This window comes from Prunus avium, chromosome 2 (genome assembly GCF_965620075.1).
Source record: "Prunus avium chromosome 2, drPruAviu1.hap1.1, whole genome shotgun sequence".
NCBI lineage: Eukaryota > Viridiplantae > Streptophyta > Magnoliopsida > Rosales > Rosaceae > Prunus > Prunus avium.
This window is the reverse complement of record NC_142285.1, coordinates 37368129-37387637: the sequence shown is the minus strand read 5'-3', so window position 1 is coordinate 37387637 and position 19509 is coordinate 37368129. Positions and strand designations below refer to the sequence as shown.

Sequence of the window (19509 nt, the reverse complement as noted above, 5' to 3'; positions counted from 1 at the left end):
TTGAAAGCATGATAAATCCAAATATTATATATGTGGCTGGAATTAAATAATTGGCAGCATTTGGGCATGGTCATGCAGCTTCTACAAGTAGATTTATTCTTACCTCTGAACCTTGGGATGTTTTATGGGCTAAGCTACCCCACAGAATCAAGCAATTTTGGGGTGTGTGGTCTCCAACTTGCAACAACCTCTCTTTGTTAAAACAAGCATTTAAATATACAACACATATTATTATACACTGCAGATGATGACTGGTTCTTCTTCTTTTGCTGCTTTGCTAGCTTGATGACTCGTTCTTTGAGAAACCCATCTTAAAGTTTATACCTTTTCTTTTAAACAAAGCTATCCATCCATCTCTCAATCTTCTCACTCGGTATTCGCTTTCATACATAACTTTCTTCCCCTACAAATACAATTCAATCTCTTTTTAAAAAATATTTGGGTATCTTTTGCACTCTCCCTTTACCAATATTTGTCCGTCTTTTGCTCTCTCTCTCTCTCCCGCTCTCTCAATATTTTTTTTTGTTTTTTGTTTTATTTTTTTCCGTTGGGGTGCTTAGTTGGTGAGCTAGACCCCAGCTGCCTTGTATTGACTTGCCTTAGATCATGGAGTGCTCGTTGTTCCTTTGGATGCTCTTAAGCCTTTTTGCAGGATCCCAGGTCTGTCCTTAGAAGGACCAAAACTAACCGCATAGGGTGGCAAATTATTCCTGCAATGATATCTGTAGGGCTTGAACAACATATGTGAGAGGTGAGTTCTCTGTGTACTTGAATTCTGTTTTGGCAAGTGAATTGACCTTTTTTTTTTCCTTATGCATGCCAATGAATTTTACTGTTTATGAGAATTCATTTGACTGGAAATGAAATGAGATTCTGGGTCTTGATGATAGTTTCCCAAGAATTTGATTCTTAGATTTTTATCTTGGTTTGACTTTTTTCTTCTTTTGCCTTAATGTTTTGTCTCAAATAAAGGATTTGTTGTGCAAATTTGACCAGAGTCAGAACATGAATGCTTAAAGATAAGGTCTGAGGAAGTTTCTGGTATATGAGATGAAAATTTAGGCTGTGTTAGGTATTAATTTCATAATTAGACTGTTTGATTAGGTATTGTAAATATATAAAATTTTATGGGGAAATATTTGGGATATATAGGAAAAAGAGAAAGTTGTGAGAGTAACTGGTAGGTCAAAGTTTTCAAAGCCTTTTCTAACTTTATGGTGAAATTATTGAAACATTTAATTTAAGTTTAAGATATGACTGTTTTCTAATTGAATGTATGAAGAGCAAATTTTGGGTATAGTCCATTTGAATTTTCATAAACACCCGGGAGTTTTCTTCCTTTTTATATGTGAAATTCTTAAGATATGACAACAATTGTGTTTGTCTAATGCAGTGAGGCCATCAGCTTTCTGCAGGCAATGAAGTGCTTTTATTTCTACAACAAAGAGAAGAATGATGAAGCAAAGACTACGAAGTCTACTTCTACTCGTTCCACTTCCGCTTTCTTTTCACTTGATCGTGACCCGAGAAAATCTGGTTCCGAGTCTAATTCTCAGAATGCCACAGAATTTAGCACAGCATCCTCTGCCAAGTCATTTGCAGCATTGTCGCAGCGACAGAGTAATCTCCGAGAATTCACATGCTCAGAGTTAAAAGCAGCAACAAAGAATTTTAGTCTCTCCCTCATGCTTGGAGAGGGTGGGTTTGGTGGTGTGTATAGGGGTGTCATCCGGACCACAGAAGATCCACATAAAAAGATAGATGTTGCTGTTAAGCAACTGAGTAAAAGGGGATTTCAGGCAAGTCTTCTTCTTCTTCTGTATTGATACCAGGTCCAAACCTAGCATAGTCTACATACGCTAATTTAACAGTGAGAGTAAAAAATTATGATCTGGTAACAATATTACCGGCACATGATGCATTTTTTAACTTGTGACAGGAACTACTGCACTAGTTGACTTAAAAATAAGAAAGTTCTGATAAATAGCAAACTAATTGTTGTTAAGGAGAAACTAGCAAGGATTATTTATGTAAGGAAATTTACGCATTCTTGAAAATTGTCAAAACTCAAGCTTGCAAAAATTCATCACTATAATGTTAATCATGTCCTAGTTGTCATTTGTCATGTTATAAATCCCTAGTTCTGCTACTTATAGTAAGTCAACCCAAAGAAAACTTGTTATGACTTCCTATAAATCTACGAACAAGATAACGCGAAGTGTAAACAGCCAGTAGGATCATTTTTCTGAAAAATAACAAAAAGGAATTGCTGTCACATATTTTCTTTTTCCTCTTTTTTTTCCAGTTCTAATTCGCACTATGCAATGCATTTCTTTCGATGTTTGATTTTTTTGACTGTCTCTTGTCTAACAGGGCCACAAAGAGTGGGTGACTGAAGTGAATGTTTTAGGGGTTGTTGAACATGCAAATCTTGTCAAACTGTTAGGCTACTGTGCTGAGGATGATGAAAGAGGGATCCAGCGGCTCCTTGTATATGAATATATGCCCAACAGGAGTGTGCAGGATCACTTATCAAGCCGATTTCAGATAGCTCTTCCATGGGGTACAAGAATGAAAATCGCCCAGGATGCTGCTCGTGGCTTAGCATACCTCCATGAAGGGATGGAATTTCAGGTAATTTCTAATCCTTGCTGCAGTTATACTAAAGATTGGGGTGTCTCACATAGAGCATATACATTTTCTCTAGTAGGTTAGTATTTATTAAGTGGTATAGTTTTTGTCAACACCAGTTCATTTCCATACAGAAATGTAATGGCAAAGCCACAATTTCCTTGTAGGGATCAATTTGGTTTGTTATTTGCTATATGCAATATGATTTTCAAGTGAAAATTAACTACAGATTTTGGCTAGGAATGTTAAATTTTTGCTTCAGTTTTGCAACAAGATTAACAGGAGAATAATGCTATATTGTAATGTCTCTCTGATTGAAAGAAAGGACTATCTAAACTGTGATCGGGACACAAGGGAGCTGTATATCTTTTCAGGCTATAACCCTTCATTGGATGAGTTTCCAATCTGCTTCCACTGATTCTCTTATTTTGTTCTTTTTCAAATTACTCTGTGGCGCAGATTATCTTTAGGGATTTCAAGTCTTCAAACATACTTTTGGATGAACAATGGAATGCCAAGTTATCTGACTTCGGATTGGCTAGACTTGGGCCTTCAGATGGATTTAGCCACGTCTCTACTGCGGTATGTTTATATATATATATACCTTGGAATCTTTTCTCAAATATTAATTAGGCATGTCAAGAAGGTGAAACAGACGGCTCAATTATGCATGCAAAGTTGATTCAGCAATCACAAATTATGTAACAGTTGCAAATAGACTGTACATATCCTGCAAAAGTTTGACATTGTCATGAACTTATACATTAAAGGTCTCTCTGGTTTCTTTCTAACTTTTCAAGTTACTTTCCAATTGATCATCTTTCTACAGGTTGTTGGAACAGTAGGGTATGCAGCTCCTGAATACATTCAAACCGGACATCTCACATCTAAAAGTGATGTATGGAGCTATGGAGTTTTCCTTTATGAACTCATCACAGGCAGACGACCTGTGGACAGAAACCGACCCAAGAATGAGCAAAAACTCTTGGAATGGGTGAGGCCACACCTCTCTTCAGATCCAAAGAAGTTCCAGTTGATTTTGGATCCAAGGCTTGAAGGGAAGTATTCCCTCAAGGCTGCCCAAAAACTAGCAGCTGTGGCCAGCCGGTGCTTGGTGCGACAGCCTAGATCACGCCCGAAAATGAGCGAAGTCGTGGAAATGTTGAACCGAATTATGGAGACAACGGATATGGGAAGCCCCGAACTCCCTCTGAAGGGTGTGGACTCCAAAGATGAATTTTACAGAGAGTCCAAAAGAGAGGTTTTAAGAAGGATGTTTGTGGATCCATTGATTGGAGAGAATGGTTGCTTAAATTGGCAAACATGGAGACCAAAGCTTGTGAATACATGTTGAAACATGTTGGGGAGCACAATGGGAATTGGCATAATTGGTTTGATCATGCAATGGCTCATCTAACAATGATGCTTCATTTTTTTTCTTTTTCTTTTTTATAGGATCATGTAATGACAATCTGCTGTGTGTACTGTGGAAATAGAAGTGTAAAATCCTCATTGACTGATGCCTATAGATAACATTTTATATCAAAATTCCCAAATTAGGTTAATTACAGGTATTGGTGAACTAGACTGTCTCTATACAATTCTTGCTCAAACTTCCTTGACTGCTATAATTCGAAGGCCTTCGAGGGCTATGCCACGGTCATATTCTTAAAACTCTAGAGTAGTTTAGAATATTGCTTTGTAAAAATAAAATAAAAAACCGAGTTTTCAAAATTGCCCAATTTCCTTAATAGGAATTGTACAAGGTCCCTTTAATTTATGATATTGTTTATTTGAAAGAGCCAAGAGGAGGAGTGGAGTGGGTGAGGGGAAGCTCAAGTATCAGCCATTGGTGATCAAGAACAGTTCTCCTAGAGTTGGACATGAAAAGTTAAAATTTATTTATGAGTTACAAAAACACTTTTTAGGTGCTTCGTAAGGGAGAACTTCCAAGTGTTTATTTAGAGAGAACGTAAATTTGTAATAAAAATTTCAACATCCTTATACTAAAAGTAGTTCCAATAAAAGCACTTACGAGCATAACTTGTTTCAGAAACACTTTCAAATGAAGCAATTGCGTTTTGAGAATTTTTTATCAAATGACGGCAATTTTGAGTTAACATAAGGGTCTTCTACAGAAAATTACATTATTCTCTTTTTTGGTCGATAATTACACTGTTATCTTTAAATAAGATGTTTTCTTTTATATAAAATTTTTAATATTAAATATTGCTAGCTTTTGAATTTAAGGGTATACTGGAGAGTTTTGAATTTTTTTTTTTTTCAATTGTAGTATGATTTAAAGACAATTGGACTAATTTAAAATGGCCAATACAAATATAAAGAAAAAAGAAGAACATCAACTTTTTTTTTTGTTTTGACAAAGCAATATTCTAAACTATTCTATAATGTACGGAAGTGGGAATCGAACTCGAGTGCAAGGAGGCGGACACATACATCTTGGCCAACTGGCATATCCCACGTCTTCAAGATCAAATATTTTATAATTTGATTGAAGGAGCCACACTTACAACAATGAGAAATTTATTGCCTCTTATATTAATAATTTGGCTTTTAAAATTTAATTAGTAGTTATATTGATAATTTTACACGTGCTGATAATTTAAGTAAATTCATCACAATTAAAAATAACAATAATTCGTCTAATAATTGGTCCAACACGACTCTTTCTCTAGAATTTGAGACTTCAATCGGAGTCATGCTACAATTTATATTTTTAACTCTTTTTTATGGAACCAAAGAAGCTGACGCATCCATCTCTTTCCCAAATCGTTCCTCAGCAACACGAAACGTGGCACAATCACCAGGAAACCGGCAAACCCCGGTTACCAATGCCCGCGTGCCAAATCATCATGGCCCGGTTTCCGTATGTACAAAAGCGAGCCATATATAAAGGCCAACGGGATTTTCGATTTTCAAGAAAGCACGCTGAATCCAACGGCGGTTCTAATTTCAACGAACTTCTTATCTTCCTCCCTGTTATTCCTTTCCTTATTGGCAAGGTGGCGCGTGCCTTCGCAACCTCTTTTCAGTTTGTCTCCAACATTGTTTTGTCCCCAAAGACCATTCTTTTGATTTAAAGGTTCGTATAAATCACCATTGTTAGTTTAAATTAATTGTTTTTCATGTTAGTTTTCTGTATATGGGTATGTTGTAAATTCAAAGTTTGAACCTTTTCTGGATTTGATTTCAGTAGTTGAGAAGATTCAAAAGTTTGGACTTTAGGGTTTTGTGAGTTGTGAAATTTCAGTTTTCTTAACGTTATGTGCAGTATATTTGTTCCTTTTTTGCTTTCCTCTGTTGGGTTGATTTAAAGTTCAGATTTTTGAATTGATAATGGGGTTAGTGATTGAAATTTGAGATAGATTTTAAGGCAATTGATTATATGATTATGAACTTTAGATGTTATGATTGCAAATTTAGTTTCCAATGTATATGATTATACCCTTTACTCGTTTCTTTTAGTTATTGAAATTTATTGGGCTTGCTAGGTTGCTTCGGGAGAAGCTCGAGTGTTGTTAAATGTTACACAGGCTCATGACATCGTATAAGCTTGATCCTGACGTTGTTCGCTGGGGTCTCCATCTCTTGGATGATGTTTGTACTCTTTCGAATGATAGTTCGCACAGTACTGTTACTCGTTATGACCAGGATTTTAGTCAAGTAGAGTATGTTAGAGAAGGTTATATTGAGCCTTGCATTGTGGAGAATGATGAGATTATAGCTCAGACTTACCAAGAAGAGTTATCGAGACTTGCTTCTGCAGAAGCATCAGGAGTCTCTGGTTGTGAAGATGGGAATTTGGAGGCGTCAATTCTAGGACAGGATTGGCTTGGTCCTTCAAACAGACACAGTGGTTCTGGTATGGGATTCTGTAAACAGACATTCTCATTTAGTTCTATGATTTGAGGTTGTACACTTGTTCACCTTATTGTAATGAAATGCTGGAAATTTGTAGGGCTTCAAAATTTTCAGGATACAGTGAATGATTTTGACATAAAGATAAACACTGATGATTATAGAGATAAAGAAAATGAGGCAGATGATCCTAGGAGACATGGAAGCGAGGAAGCAAACGATCATAGTGAAGGAGAATGCTCTGTCAATAGGGAAGACTTCTTACATTCATTGGACATAACAGATGAATCTACTCTTGATGGTGAAGTGGGGAGAAGATTGAATCAGTTGGTTTCTGTTCCTGTAAGTCTAGCTTTATGGAGTCATGCTACTGGCATTTTACCATAGAAGATTACTTTTACTTGTGTATATCATCTTCTGGCCATCTATTGGAATATCCTTTTTCAGTGCTTTTGGTTATTTGGTCCAGCCACGCTGATTGTGTTTTGTATTGCGTTAAACTGGAGTCTCACTGTCATCATTTCTTTTTTTGCAGCATATTCCTAGAACGAATGAGAACATACCCTCAGCTGATGAAGAGATATCAGATCATCAAAGGCTGTTAGAAAGGTATTTATGTTATTGCCCCTGAGGGTTATGTACTTAATTTGTGCGAGTAATGAATCATCTCCCGGGATATATTGTCAAATTTTATTTTGTCTATTATTTTATTTCATAGATTTACTTGTTATTTTCTTAAGCTATCAAAATGGATTTAATTGAGGTATGTTGAACTATAGCATGATATTGATCTAGATCCTCTATATTGATGGATTCACTGCTGACTATGAAGTTGTACATTTCTGGTGATTTTTCTAAATTGATTTATATCATCTCAACCCTTTAAAAACACTATTAAAAAGTGCTCGTCATAACTTTGGAAGGCCTATACTGGCAATTAGATTATTGTGTTTGGCACGCAATCAGAGGTAACTTGAAATAAGCTTTAAAAATTAAAACACTGAAATTAGCAGTTGTTAAAATTAGAACACCAAATAGCAGTTGTGATACGTGATTCTTGGAGGGACGGAGTAGAGGAGCATATACATAGATTTAGGGGAGACAATAATTTGTAGTTCAGGAATGTTTGGACAGTAGTGCATGGTTTCCTTCTTCTGCTGTATTGACATCATGCCAAGCACATAACTTCAGTGTGTTTATATGCCACACCAGCAGTTGCGACATTGCTTTCAATTACATTTTTATTGTCATTTTCTTTCGTTCTCAAATTGGATGTTCAGTGTGTTTTGTTTCCTGTTGGTTTGATTTTAACTACAGGGACAGTTTCAGAAATGTTTCACTTCGGATGTCTGATATTTTCTTTTTTCTTTAATAGACTCCAGTTGTATGATTTGGTGGAGTGTAAGGTCCAGGGAGATGGTAACTGTCAGGTTGGTCTTATTTTGAACTTTACTTTTAAATTCTTGTACATGAAACTCTCAAAGTTATTGCATAACTACATGTTTTTCCTCATTGTTGTGACACAAATAGCATTGTTCTATCAGTTTCTTTTTCTTTAATGAGCAAAATTTTATTGGACTACATCAAAAGGTTTATTCACTATGAATAATCTGATGAGATTTAGAATGATGCATTACCTATGATTTGTGAATTGTCCCGTCTAGCCTTGCTGAGTGTTGCTTTCTAAATTGTAACTGCACCGCTGGAATTTATGTATTCTACATGTGATTTAGAGTGGAAACATATCTCACTATATATGTGTGTTTTGACTTACAGTCCTTTACTCAGTTAACTTGATAGTGTCTCACTAGCATCTTATTTCCCCAGTTTCGTGCTTTATCAGATCAACTATATCGTTCTCCTGAGTACCATGGTGTTGTAAGAGAACAAGTTAATCAACAGGTTGGTTGGCATTTCAGTAAGTGAATCTTTAGGAGTTGAATTTAAATTATTTTTGTGATGCTGTTGCAGATGATATCCAATATGCTTATTGTTTGTACTCATCTTTTGATCTCTCAGCTCAGGAGTCACCCAGAAATGTATGAGGCTTATGTTCCTATGGCTTATACTGATTATCTAAAGAAGATGAGCAAGTATTGTGCTAATCTCCTAATTTATTCATGTTTTCCTATCTTACATCTATTTCTTGCTTATTTACTTGTTCTTCTTGATGTGGTTGAACTAGGAGTGGTGAATGGGGTGATCATGTCACATTGCAGGCTGCAGCAGATTCGGTACGAGGCAGTATTTTTTTGCTAGGTTTTTTTAATTAAAAGCATATCTGTTGTCTAGTTGCTCAATTGGTGCATGGATTGAACTTTTTACATTAGTAACTTTCCTGATTGGGGAGGTGGGCTCTTCTAAGTTTATTCTAGAGGGAATTTCCATTCTCAATTTTGCTGCTTATTTCTTCCTGTATGATGAGATGTTACGCAAGTTCCAGTTCTTAGTATTCTATGTAAAAGTGCAACAAGATGGTAATGATTTTATGGGACCCAGTCAAATTTGCATATCTTGTGTCTGTAGGTCATACACTAGGCAATATGTTTGTTTGTTTATGTTGCATGAAATATTACTTCTTCTTTTTTCCCCTTTCATTTTTCTCACTTGTTCATGAAAAGTTGGGCCAAGTAGTCTATTGCTTTCACAAGGGTGTCGTTAGTTCATATAGAAACTTACTCATTTCAATTTGTCACTAAAAAATCTATTATTGTACTGCAGTATGGTGTCAAGGTATTTGTAATAACTTCCTTCAGGGATACATGTTACATTGAGATCCTTCCGCATGTTCAAAAGTCCAACAGAGGTAACAGTACTTACATCATTTTTCCCCCCGCTCCCAAATTTTCACCGTATTCGGTCATGTTTTACTTATAGTTTCACTTGTGCAGTTATTTGCTTGAGCTTTTGGGCTGAGGTGCACTACAATTCAATTTATCCTGAAGGAGGTAAATGAAAAGAAGCTTTCTCTTTTTACATACATCTACTGGGAAAACAAGAGGACAAATGACATGATATAACTGGCATTAACAATTGTTTCGTTTTCATCTTCAGAACTTCCTCCACCAAGCTTAAAGAAAAAGAAGAAATGGTGGAATTTTTGAAGCCAGGAATCGACATTTGCGACGAGTCTCACTTTTCTGTTGAGGAAGCTTCAGTTTCGACGTGTTCTATCTTTGGCTCTTAGGAGCAAGGGCTGTTGCATTGTGCTGGACACAACATGGCTTTTTATGGTTCCTTTGCTTGTCCCCGTTGCAGCATTTGCACTGAAACCTGATGCTTTTCTGCCTTACCTCCTTCGTACATATTACACATTCTTTGATTTAGATTTTATATATATATTATATTTACATACCTTCGATAATGTTTGAGGATTTGCCATTCCTTTTTGTACATAAATAATTACCTAATAATTTCAGCGTTTCTAATTTCTAGTTCTTATAAGCTTTCTGTACATTCATCTGTGCCCACCTTCGAATTATGTCGAGAAATGTCTTGTGTCTATTTTTTAATTTTTAAATAGTATCTGATTTGTTGAGGAATGCTAAATGCTGAAGCCTTATAACTAGGAAGGGTTCTTTGCTAAAGTTGGTGATTCTATTTGAATACCAGCTCCCCGCTTTTAATTCCAAAAGATCATAACATGGAAGAAGTAAGGAAGAAATTCTTCCTCCATACCATAAGAACTCGGGTGCAATATGTTCAAAGGAATATTGTCCATATTTCTCTTCACATGAGCAAGGAGATGGACCATCAGACCATCACGAGAAAAGAGAGACAGAGACTTTGTTTCATGAAACATATTGCATGCAAGTTTTTCTGGTTTGTTTTTGTGAAATGGAAGAAAATAAAGAAAAACCCATGATGGTGCTGATCTTTTTCAACGTTGAAATTTGAAGAAGAATAATAAAATGCATATGTATGAGATGAAGAGTTGGTGTAATGACATAAGCAATTTTAATATCAAACTATTACTCATCCACGGGTCCATAGCTCAGTAGTAGAGCATATGACCTGCATGTTTGATTGCAGATCATGAGGCCACTAATTCAAACTCGGTTGGGCCCTTCTTTATCAAATTATCCAATAATTTTTTTATTTTATCTTAACGGGTTAACTGGTGATTTGCCACCTGAACTTATACCTACATGCAATACGTTTCAAGAAACATAGTCATTGTCTCTCTTTTCAAGAACAAGTTTTTCTGGTTTGTTTTTGTGAAATGGAAGAAAAGAAAGAAAAACCAAGGATGGTGCAGATCTTTTTCACTTTTGAAATTTGAAGAAGAATTATAAATTGTGTATGTATGAGATGAAGAGTTGCTGTAATGAGATAAGTAATTTTAATATAAACTGTTACACATCCACAGGTCCATAACTCAGTGGAAGAGCACTTGAAATGCATGTTTGACTGCAAATCATGAGGTCACCGATTCGAACCCTGTTGGGCCCTTCTTTATTCAATTATCCAATAATCTTTTTATTTTATTTTAATGGGTTAACTGGTGATTTGCCCCACGAACTTGTACCTACATAAAATATGTTTCAGGCAACATAGTCTTTGTCTCTCTTTTCAAGTACAAGTTTTTCTGGTTTGTTTTTGTGAAATGGAAGAAAAGAAATAAAAACCAAGGATGGTATTGATCTTTTACACTTTTGAAATTTGAAGAAGAATTATAAAATGCGTATGTATGAGATGAAGAGTTGGTGTAATGAGATAAGTAATTTTAATATAAAACTATTACTCATCCACGGGTCCATAGCTCAGTGGAAGAGCACTTGAAAAGCATGTTTGATTGCAGATCATGAGGTCACCGGTTCGAACCCGGTTGGGCCCTTCTTTATTCAATTATCCAATAATTTTTTTATTTTATTTTAATGGGTTAACCGGTGAGTTGCCCCATTATCTTGTACCTACATGCAAAATGTTTCATGAAACATAGTCTTTGTCTCTCTTTTCATGTACAAGTTTTTCTTGTTTGTTTTTGTGAAATGGAAGATAACAAAGAAAAACCAGGGATGGTGTTTATCTTTTTCACTTTTGAAATTTGAAGAAGAATTATAAAATGCGTATCTATGAGATGAAGAGTTGGAGTAATGAGATAAGTAATTTTAATATAAAACTATTACTCATCCACGGGTCCATAGCCCAGTGGAAGAGCACTTGAAAAGCATGTTTGATTGTAGATCATGAGGTCACCAGTTCGAACCTGGGTGGGCCCTTCTTTAATCAATTATCCAATAATTTTTTTCTTTTATTTTAATGGGTTAACTGGTGAGTTGCCCCATTATCTTCTACCTACATGCAATATGTTTCATGAAACATAGTCTTTGTCTCTCTTTTCAAGTACAAGTTTTTCTAGTTTATTTTTGTGAAATGGAAGAAACGAAAGAAAAACCAGGGATGGTGTTGATCTTTTTCACTTTTGAAATTTGAAGAAGAATTATAAAATGCGTATGTATGAGATGAAGAGTTGGTGTAATGAGATAAGTAATTTTAATATAAAACTATTACTCATCCACGGGTCCATAGCTCAGTGGAAGAGCACTTGAAAAACATGTTTGATTGCAGATCATGAGGTCACCGGTTGGGCCCTTCTTTTTTCAATTATCCAATAATTGTTTTATTTTATTTTAATGGGTTAACTGGTGATTTGCCCCACGAACTTGTACCAACATGTAATATGTTTCAAGAAACACAGTCTTTTTCTCTCTTTTCAAGTACAAGTTTTTCTGGTTTGTTTTTGTGAAATGGAAGAAAATAAAGAAAAACCAGTGATGGTGCTGATCTTTTCACTTTTGAAATTCGAAGAAGAATTATAAAACGCGTATGTATGAGATGAAGAGTTGGTGTAATGAGATAAGTAATTTTAATATAAAACTATTACTCATCCACGGGTCCATAGCTCAGTGGAAGAGCACTTGAAAAGCATGTTTGATTGCAGATCATGAGGTCATCGGTTCGAACCCGGTTGGGCCCTTCTTTATTCAATTATCCAATAATTTTTTTATTTTATTTTAATGAGTTAACAGGTGATTTGCCCCATGAACTTGTACCTACATAAAATATGTTTCAGGCAACATAGTCTTTGTCTCTCTTTTCAAGTAGAAGTTTTTCTGGTTTGTTTTTGTGAAATGGAAGAAAAGAAATAAAAACCAAGGATGGTGTTGATCTTTTTCACTTTTGAAATTTGAAGAAGAATTATAAAATGCGTATGTATGAGATGAAGAGTTGGTGTAATGAGATAAGTAATTTTAATATAAAACTATTACTCATCCACGGGTCCATAGCTCAGTGGAAGAGCACTTGAAAAGCATGTTTGATTGCAGATCATGAGGTCATCGGTTCGAACCCGGTTGGGCCCTTCTTTATTCAATTATCCAATAATTTTTTTATTTTATTTTAACGAGTTAACAGGTGATTGGCCCCATGAACTTGTACCTACATATAATATGTTTCATGCAACATAGTCTTTGTCTCTCTTTTCAAGTACAAGTTTTTCTTGTTTGTTTTTGTGAAATGGAAGAAAAGAAATAAAAACCAAGGATGGTGTTGATCTTTTTCACTTTTGAAATTTGAAGAAGAATTATAAAATGCGTATGTATGAGATGAAGAGTTGGTGTAATGAGATAAGTAATTTTAATATAAAACTATTACTCATCCACGGGTCCATAGCTCAGTGGAAGAGCACTTGAAAAGCATGTTTGATTGCAGATCATGAGGTCATCGGTTCGAACCCGGTTGGGCCCTTCTTTATTCAGTTATCCAATAATTTTTTTATTTTAGTTTAATGTGTTAACTGGTGATTTGCCCCACGCACTTGTACCTACATGTAATATGTTTCATGAAACGTAGTCTTTGTCTCTCTTTTCAAGTACAAGTTTTTCTTGTTTGTTTTTGTTAAATAAAAGAAAAGAAAGAAAAACCAGTGATGGTGCTGATCTTTTTCACTTTTGAAATTTGAAGAAGAATTATAAAATGCGTATGTATGAGATGAAGAGTTGGTGTAATGAGATAAGTAATTTTAATATAAAACTATTACTCATCCACGGGTCCATAGCTCAGTGGAAGAGCACTTGAAAAGCATGTTTGATTGCAGATCATGAGGTCATCGGTTCGAACCCGGTTGGGCCCTTCTTTATTCAGTTATCCAATAATTTTTTTATTTTATTTTAATGGGTTAACTGGTGATTTGCCTCATGAACTTGTACCTACATATAACATGTTTCATGAAACATAGTCTTTGTTTCTCTTTTCAAGTACAAGTTTTTCTAGTTTGTTTTTGTGAAATGTAAGATAAGAAAGAAAAACCAGTGATGGTGCTGATCTTTCTCACTTTTGAAATTTGAAGAAGAATTATAAAATGCGTATGTATGAGATGAAGAGTTGGTGTAATGAGATAAGTAATTTTAATATAAAACTATTACTCATCCATGGGTCCATAGCTTAGTGGAAGAGCACTTGAAAAGCATGTTTGATTGCAGATAATGAGGTCACCGGTTCAAACCTGGTTGGGCGCTTCTTTATTCAATTATCCAATAATTTTTTTATTTTATTTTAACAGGTTAATTGGTGAGTTGCCCCATTATCTTGTACCTACATGCAATATGTTTCAGGAAACAGAGTCTTTGTCTCTCTTTACAAGTACAAGTTTTTATGGTTTTGTTTTTGTGAAATGGAAGAAAAGAAAGAAAAACCAGGGATGATGTTGATCTTTTTCACTTTTGAAATTTGAAGAAGAATTATAAAACGCGTATGTATGAGATGAAGAGTTGGTGTATTGAGATAAGTAATTTTAATATAAAACTGTTACTCATCCACGGGACCATAGCTCAGTGGAAGAGCACTTGAAAAGCATGTTTGATTGCAGATCATGAGGTCACCGGTTCGAACCCGGTTGGGCCCTTCTTTATTCAATTATCCAATAATTTTTTTATTTTATTTTAATGGGTTAACCGGTGAGTTGCCCCATTATCTTGTACCTACATGCAAAATGTTTCATGAAACATAGTCTTTGTCTCTCTTTTCATGTACCAGTTTTTCTTGTTTGTTTTTGTGACATGGAAGATAACAAAGAAAAACCAGGGATGATGTTTATCTTTTTCACTTTTAAAATTTGAAGAAGAATTATAAAATGCGTATGTATGAGATGAAGAGTTGGTGTAATGAGATAAGTAATTTTAATATAAAACTATTGCTCATCCACGGGTCCATAGCTCAGTGGAAGAGCACTTGAAAAGCATGTTTGATTGCAGATCATGAGGTCACCGGTTCGAACCCGGTTGGGCCCTTCTTTATTCAATTATCTAATAATTTTTTTATTTTATTTTAATGGGTTAACTGGTGAGTTGCCCCATTATCTTGTACCTACATGCAATATGTTTCAGGAAACATAGTCTCTGTCTCTCTTTTCATGTACAAGTTTTTCTTGTTTGTTTTTGTGAAATGGAAGATAATAAAGAAAAACCAGTGATGGTGCTGATCTTTCTCACTTTTGAAATTTGAAGAAGAATTATAAAACGCGTATGTATGAGATGAAGAGTTGGTGTAATGAGATAAGTAATTTTAATATAAAACTATTACTCATCCAAGGGTCCATAGCTCAGTGGCAGAGCACTTGAAAAGCATGTTTGATTGCAGATCATGAGGTCATCGGTTCGAACCCGATTGGGCCCTTCTTTATTCAATTATCCAATAATTTTTTTATTTTTTTTTAATGGGTTAACTGGTGATTTGCCTCATGAACTTGTACCTACATATAATATGTTTCGTGAAACATAGTCTTTGTCTCTCTTTTCAAGTACAAGTTTTTCTAGTTTGTTTTTGTGAAATGTAAGATAAGAAAGAAAAATCAGTGACGGTGTTGATCTTTCTCACTTTTGAAATTTGAAGAATAATTATAAAATGCGTATGTATGAGATGAAGAGTTGGTGTAATGAGATAAGTAATTTTAATATAAAATTATTACTCATCTACGGGTCCATAGCTCAGTGGAAGAGCACTTGAAAAGCATGTTTGATTGCAGATCATGAGGTCACCGGTTCGAACCCGGTTGGGCCCTTCTTTATTCAATTATCCAATAATTTTTTTATGTTATTTTAACGGGTTAATTGGTGAGTTGCCCCATTATCTCTTACCTACTTGCAATATGTTTCTTGAAACATAGTCTTTGTCTCTCTTTACAAGTACAAGTTTTTCTGGTTTGTTTTTGTGAAATGGAAGAAAAGAAAGAAAAACCAGGGATGTTGTTGATCTTTTTCACTTTTGAAATTTGAAGAAGAATTATAAACGCGTATGTATGAGATGAAGAGTTGGTGTAATGAGATAAGTAATTTTAATATAAAACTATTACTCATCCACGGGTCCATAGCTCAGTGGAAGAGCACTTGAAAAGCATGTTTGATTGCAGATCATGAGGTCACCGGTTCGAACCCGGTTGGGCCCTTCTTTATTCAATTATCCAATAATCTTTTATTTTATTTTAATGGGTTAACTGATGATTCCACGAACTTGTACCAACATGTAATATGTTTCATGAAACATAGTCTTTTTCTCTCTTTTCAAGTACAAGTTTTTCTTGTTTGTTTTTGTGAAATGGAAGAAAATAAAGAAAACCCAGTGATGGTGCTGATCTTTTCACTTTTGAAATTCGAAGAAGAATTATAAAACGCGTATGTATGAGATGAAGAGTTGGTGTAATGAGATAAGTAATTGTAATATAAAACCATTACTCATCCACGGGTCCATAGCTCAGTGGAAGGGCACTTGAAAAGCATGTTTGATTGCAGATCATGAGGTCACCGGTTCGAACCCGGTTGGGCCCTTCTTTATTCAATTATCCAATAATTTTTTTATTTTATTTTAACGGGTTAATTGGTGAGTTGCCCCATTATCTTGTACCTACTTGCAATATGTTTCTTGAAACATAGTCTTTGTCTCTCTTTACAAGTACAAGTTTTTCTGGTTTGTTTTTGTGAAATGGAAGAAAAGAAAGAAAAACCAGGGATGTTGTTGATCTTTTTCACTTTTGAAATTTGAAGTAGAATTATAAACGCGTATGTATGAGATGAAGAGTTGGTGTAATGAGATAAGTAATGTTAATATAAAACTATTACTCATCCACGGGTCCATAGCTCAGTGGAAGAGCACTTGAAAAGCATGTTTGATTGCAGATCATGAGGTCACCGGTTCGAACCCGGTTGGGCCCTTCTTTATTCAATTATCCAATAATCTTTTATTTTATTTTAATGGGTTAACTGATGATTTGCCCCACGAACTTGTACCGACATGTAATATGTTTCATGAAACGTAGTCTTTTTCTCTCTTTTCAAGTACAAGTTTTTCTTGTTTGTTTTTGTGAAATGGAAGAAAATAAAGAAAAACCAGTGATGGTGCTGATCTTTTCACTTTTGAAATTCGAAGAAGAATTATAAAACGCGTATGTATGAGATGAAGAGTTGGTGTAATGAGATAAGTAATTTTAATATAAAACTATTACTCATCCACGGGTCCATAGCTCAGTGGAAGAGCACTTGAAAAGCATGTTTGATTGCAGATCATGAGGTCATCGGTTCGAACCCGGTGGGGCCCTTCTTTATTCAATTATCCAATAATATTTTTAATTTTTTTTAATGAGTTAACAGGTGATTTGCCCCATGAACTTGTACCTACATATAATATGTTTCATGCAACATAGTCTTTGTCTCTCTTTTCAAGTACAAGTTTTTCTGGTTTGTTTTTGTGAAATGGAAGAAAAGAAAGAAAAACCAGGGATGGTGTTGATCTTTTTCACTTTTGAAATTTGAAAAAGAATTATAAAATGCGTATGTATGAGATGAAGAGTTGGTGTAATGAGATAAGTAATTTTAATATAAAACTATTACTTATCCACGGGTCCATAGCTCAGTGGAAGAGCACTTGAAAAGCATGTTTGATTGCAGATCATGAGGTCACCGGTTCAAACCCGGTTGGGCCCTTCTTTATTCAATTATCCAATAATTTTTTTTATTTTATTTTAATGGGTTAATTGGTGAGTTGCCCCATTATCTTGTACCTACATGCAATATGTTTCATGGAACATAGTCTTTGTCTCTCTTTTCAAGTACAAGTTTTTCTGGTTTGTTTTTGTGAAATGGAAGAAAAGAAAGAAAAACCAGTGATGGTGTTGATCTTTTTCGCTTCTGAAATTTGAAGAAGAATTATAAAATGCGTATGTATGAGATGAAGAGTTGGTGTAATGAGATAAGTAATTTTAATATAAAACTATTACTCATCCACGGGTCCATAGCTCAGTGGAAGAGCACCTGAAAGGCATGTTTGATTGCAGATCATGAGGTCACCGATTCGAACCTAGTTGGGCCCTTCTTTATTTAATTATCCAATAATTTTTTTATTTTGGTTTAATGGGTTAACTGGTGATTTGCCCCATGAACTTCTACCTATATGTAATATGTTTCATGAAACGTAGTCTTTGTCTCTCTTTTCAAGTAGAAGTTTTTCTGGTTTGTTTTTGTGAAATGGAAGAAACGAAAGAAAAACCAGTGATGGTGCGATATTTTTTACTTTTGAAATTTGAAGAAGAATTATAAAATGCGTATGTATGAGATGAAGAGTTGGTGTTATGAGATAAGTAATTTTAATATAAAACTATTACTCATCCACGGGTCCATAGCTCAGTGGAAGAGCACTTGAAAAGCATGTTTGATTGTAGATCATGAGGTCATCGGTTCGAACCCGGTTAGGCCCTTTTCTATTCAATTATCCAATAATTTTTTTATTTTATTTTAATGGGTTAACTGGTGATTTGCCACATGAACTTGTACCTGCATGTAAAATGTTTCATGAAACGTAGTCTTTGTCTCTCTTTTCAAGTACAAGTTTTCTGCTTTGTTTTTGTGAAATGGAAGAAAAGAAAGAAAAACTAGTGATGGTGCTGATCTTTTTCACTTTTGAAATTTGTAGAAGAATTATAAAATGAGTATGTATGAGATGAAGAGTTGGTGTAATGAGATAAGTAATTTTAATATAAAACTATTACTCATCCACGGGTCCATAGCTCAGTGGAAGAGCACTTGAAAAGCATGTTTGATTGCAAATCGTGAGGTCATCGGTTCGAACCCGGTTAGGCCCTTCTTTATTCAACTATCCAATAATTTTTTTATTTTATTTTAATGGTTTAACTGGTGATTTGCCTCATGAACTTGTACCAACATGTAGTATGTTTCATGAAACATAGTCTTTGTCTCTCTTTTCAAGTACAGGTTTTTCTGGTTTGTTTTTGTGAAATGGAAGAAAAGAATGAAAAACTAGGGATGGTGCTGATCTTTTTCACTTTTGAAATTTGAAGAAGAATTATAAAATGCGTATGTATGAGATGAAGAGTTGGTGTAATGAGATAAGTAATTTTAATATAAAACTATTACTCATCCACGGGTCCATAGCTCAGTGGAAGAGCACTTGAAAGGCATGTTTGATTGTAGATCATGAGGTCACCAGTTCGAACCCGGTTGTGCCATTTTTTATTCATTTATTCAATAATTTTTTTAATTTTATTTTAATGGGTTAACTGGTTATTTGCCCCTTGAACTTATACCTAGCTTTCGATTAACCCCCTATTCTTTTTTGGTATTATAGAAAATTTAGGATATGAACTTTTTTTTCATCGTTTTCTCCCGTACCATTTTAATCCTCAACATTTTATCCAATTTGCCGTTAAATATGGGGGCATATTCGTCATTTCATATGTTAAAAATTATAATTATAGAAATAAAATTTAGAAAAAATTAAAAATTGAAATAATGATGATAAATTCACCCTCTGTCTGGCAGCCACTAACATTACCACCCTACATCACGATCCTCAACCCTCTATCTTTTATCCCCCCATGTGCCCACCCCCTCCTTCTTCTCCCCCCCACTCTCTGTCTTTTCACGTCTCTCTCTCGAGTAAGGTGAGGTTAATGATGAAGATCTTGAAATGTTTTGGGTGGCTATTTAGGGT

The 19509-nt window shown here is 34.9% G+C and overlaps 2 protein-coding genes and 7 non-coding genes across 10 annotated transcripts; all 9 read left to right on the top strand.

Moving 5' to 3' along the window:
* Positions 1–143: 143 nt before the first annotated feature.
* LOC110768026 (Protein kinase superfamily protein) lies at positions 144–4179 on the top strand. Of its 2 annotated transcripts, none has more exons than XM_088248002.1 (5): positions 144–751; positions 1406–1799; positions 2374–2634; positions 3091–3213; positions 3461–4179. In XM_088248002.1, the coding sequence occupies exons 2-5, from the start codon at positions 1419–1421 to the stop codon at positions 3983–3985; spliced, it is 1290 nt and encodes a 429-aa protein (XP_088104128.1). In that variant the 5' UTR covers positions 144–751; positions 1406–1418; the 3' UTR covers positions 3986–4179. The 2 variants fall into 2 exon arrangements, with proteins under 2 accessions (XP_088104128.1, XP_021827404.2); XM_021971712.2 differs by having other exon boundaries at positions 145–751; positions 1394–1799.
* A 1372-nt stretch (positions 4180–5551) lies between these two features.
* Positions 5552–9954, top strand: LOC110767375 (Cysteine proteinases superfamily protein). The gene is made up of 11 exons (XM_021970906.2): positions 5552–5734; positions 6144–6514; positions 6611–6852; positions 7046–7119; positions 7886–7940; positions 8338–8412; positions 8530–8603; positions 8696–8744; positions 9232–9316; positions 9402–9458; positions 9565–9954. The coding sequence occupies exons 2-11, from the start codon at positions 6175–6177 to the stop codon at positions 9612–9614; spliced, it is 1101 nt and encodes a 366-aa protein (XP_021826598.1). The 5' UTR covers positions 5552–5734; positions 6144–6174; the 3' UTR covers positions 9615–9954.
* Positions 9955–11262: 1308 nt separating this feature from the next.
* Positions 11263–11347, top strand: TRNAC-GCA (transfer RNA cysteine (anticodon GCA)). Its single transcript has one exon. It is a non-coding gene; the product is annotated as a tRNA-Cys (tRNA).
* Positions 11348–14716: 3369 nt separating this feature from the next.
* TRNAC-GCA (transfer RNA cysteine (anticodon GCA)) lies at positions 14717–14801 on the top strand. The gene has a single exon. It is a non-coding gene; the product is annotated as a tRNA-Cys (tRNA).
* A 300-nt stretch (positions 14802–15101) lies between these two features.
* On the top strand, positions 15102–15186 carry TRNAC-GCA (transfer RNA cysteine (anticodon GCA)). The gene has a single exon. It is a non-coding gene; the product is annotated as a tRNA-Cys (tRNA).
* A 300-nt stretch (positions 15187–15486) lies between these two features.
* Positions 15487–15571, top strand: TRNAC-GCA (transfer RNA cysteine (anticodon GCA)). The gene has a single exon. It is a non-coding gene; the product is annotated as a tRNA-Cys (tRNA).
* Positions 15572–15870: 299 nt separating this feature from the next.
* Positions 15871–15955, top strand: TRNAC-GCA (transfer RNA cysteine (anticodon GCA)). The gene has a single exon. It is a non-coding gene; the product is annotated as a tRNA-Cys (tRNA).
* Positions 15956–16633: 678 nt separating this feature from the next.
* On the top strand, positions 16634–16718 carry TRNAC-GCA (transfer RNA cysteine (anticodon GCA)). The gene has a single exon. It is a non-coding gene; the product is annotated as a tRNA-Cys (tRNA).
* Positions 16719–17401: 683 nt separating this feature from the next.
* TRNAC-GCA (transfer RNA cysteine (anticodon GCA)) lies at positions 17402–17486 on the top strand. Its single transcript has one exon. It is a non-coding gene; the product is annotated as a tRNA-Cys (tRNA).
* The last annotated feature ends 2023 nt before the right edge of the window (positions 17487–19509 follow it).

Coding starts and splice junctions, on each gene's coding strand:
- LOC110767375 (XM_021970906.2), top strand. CDS start 6,175: ATGTTACACAGGCTCATGACATCGTATAAGCTTGATCCTGACGTTGTT. Junction 6,515..6,610: donor AAACAGACACAGTGGTTCTG/GTATGGGATTCT, acceptor GGAAATTTGTAG/GGCTTCAAAATTTTCAGGAT. Junction 9,459..9,564: donor TTCAATTTATCCTGAAGGAG/GTAAATGAAAAG, acceptor TTTCATCTTCAG/AACTTCCTCCACCAAGCTTA.
- LOC110768026 (XM_088248002.1), top strand. CDS start 1,419: ATGAAGTGCTTTTATTTCTACAACAAAGAGAAGAATGATGAAGCAAAG. Junction 1,800..2,373: donor TGAGTAAAAGGGGATTTCAG/GCAAGTCTTCTT, acceptor CTTGTCTAACAG/GGCCACAAAGAGTGGGTGAC. Junction 2,635..3,090: donor ATGAAGGGATGGAATTTCAG/GTAATTTCTAAT, acceptor TCTGTGGCGCAG/ATTATCTTTAGGGATTTCAA.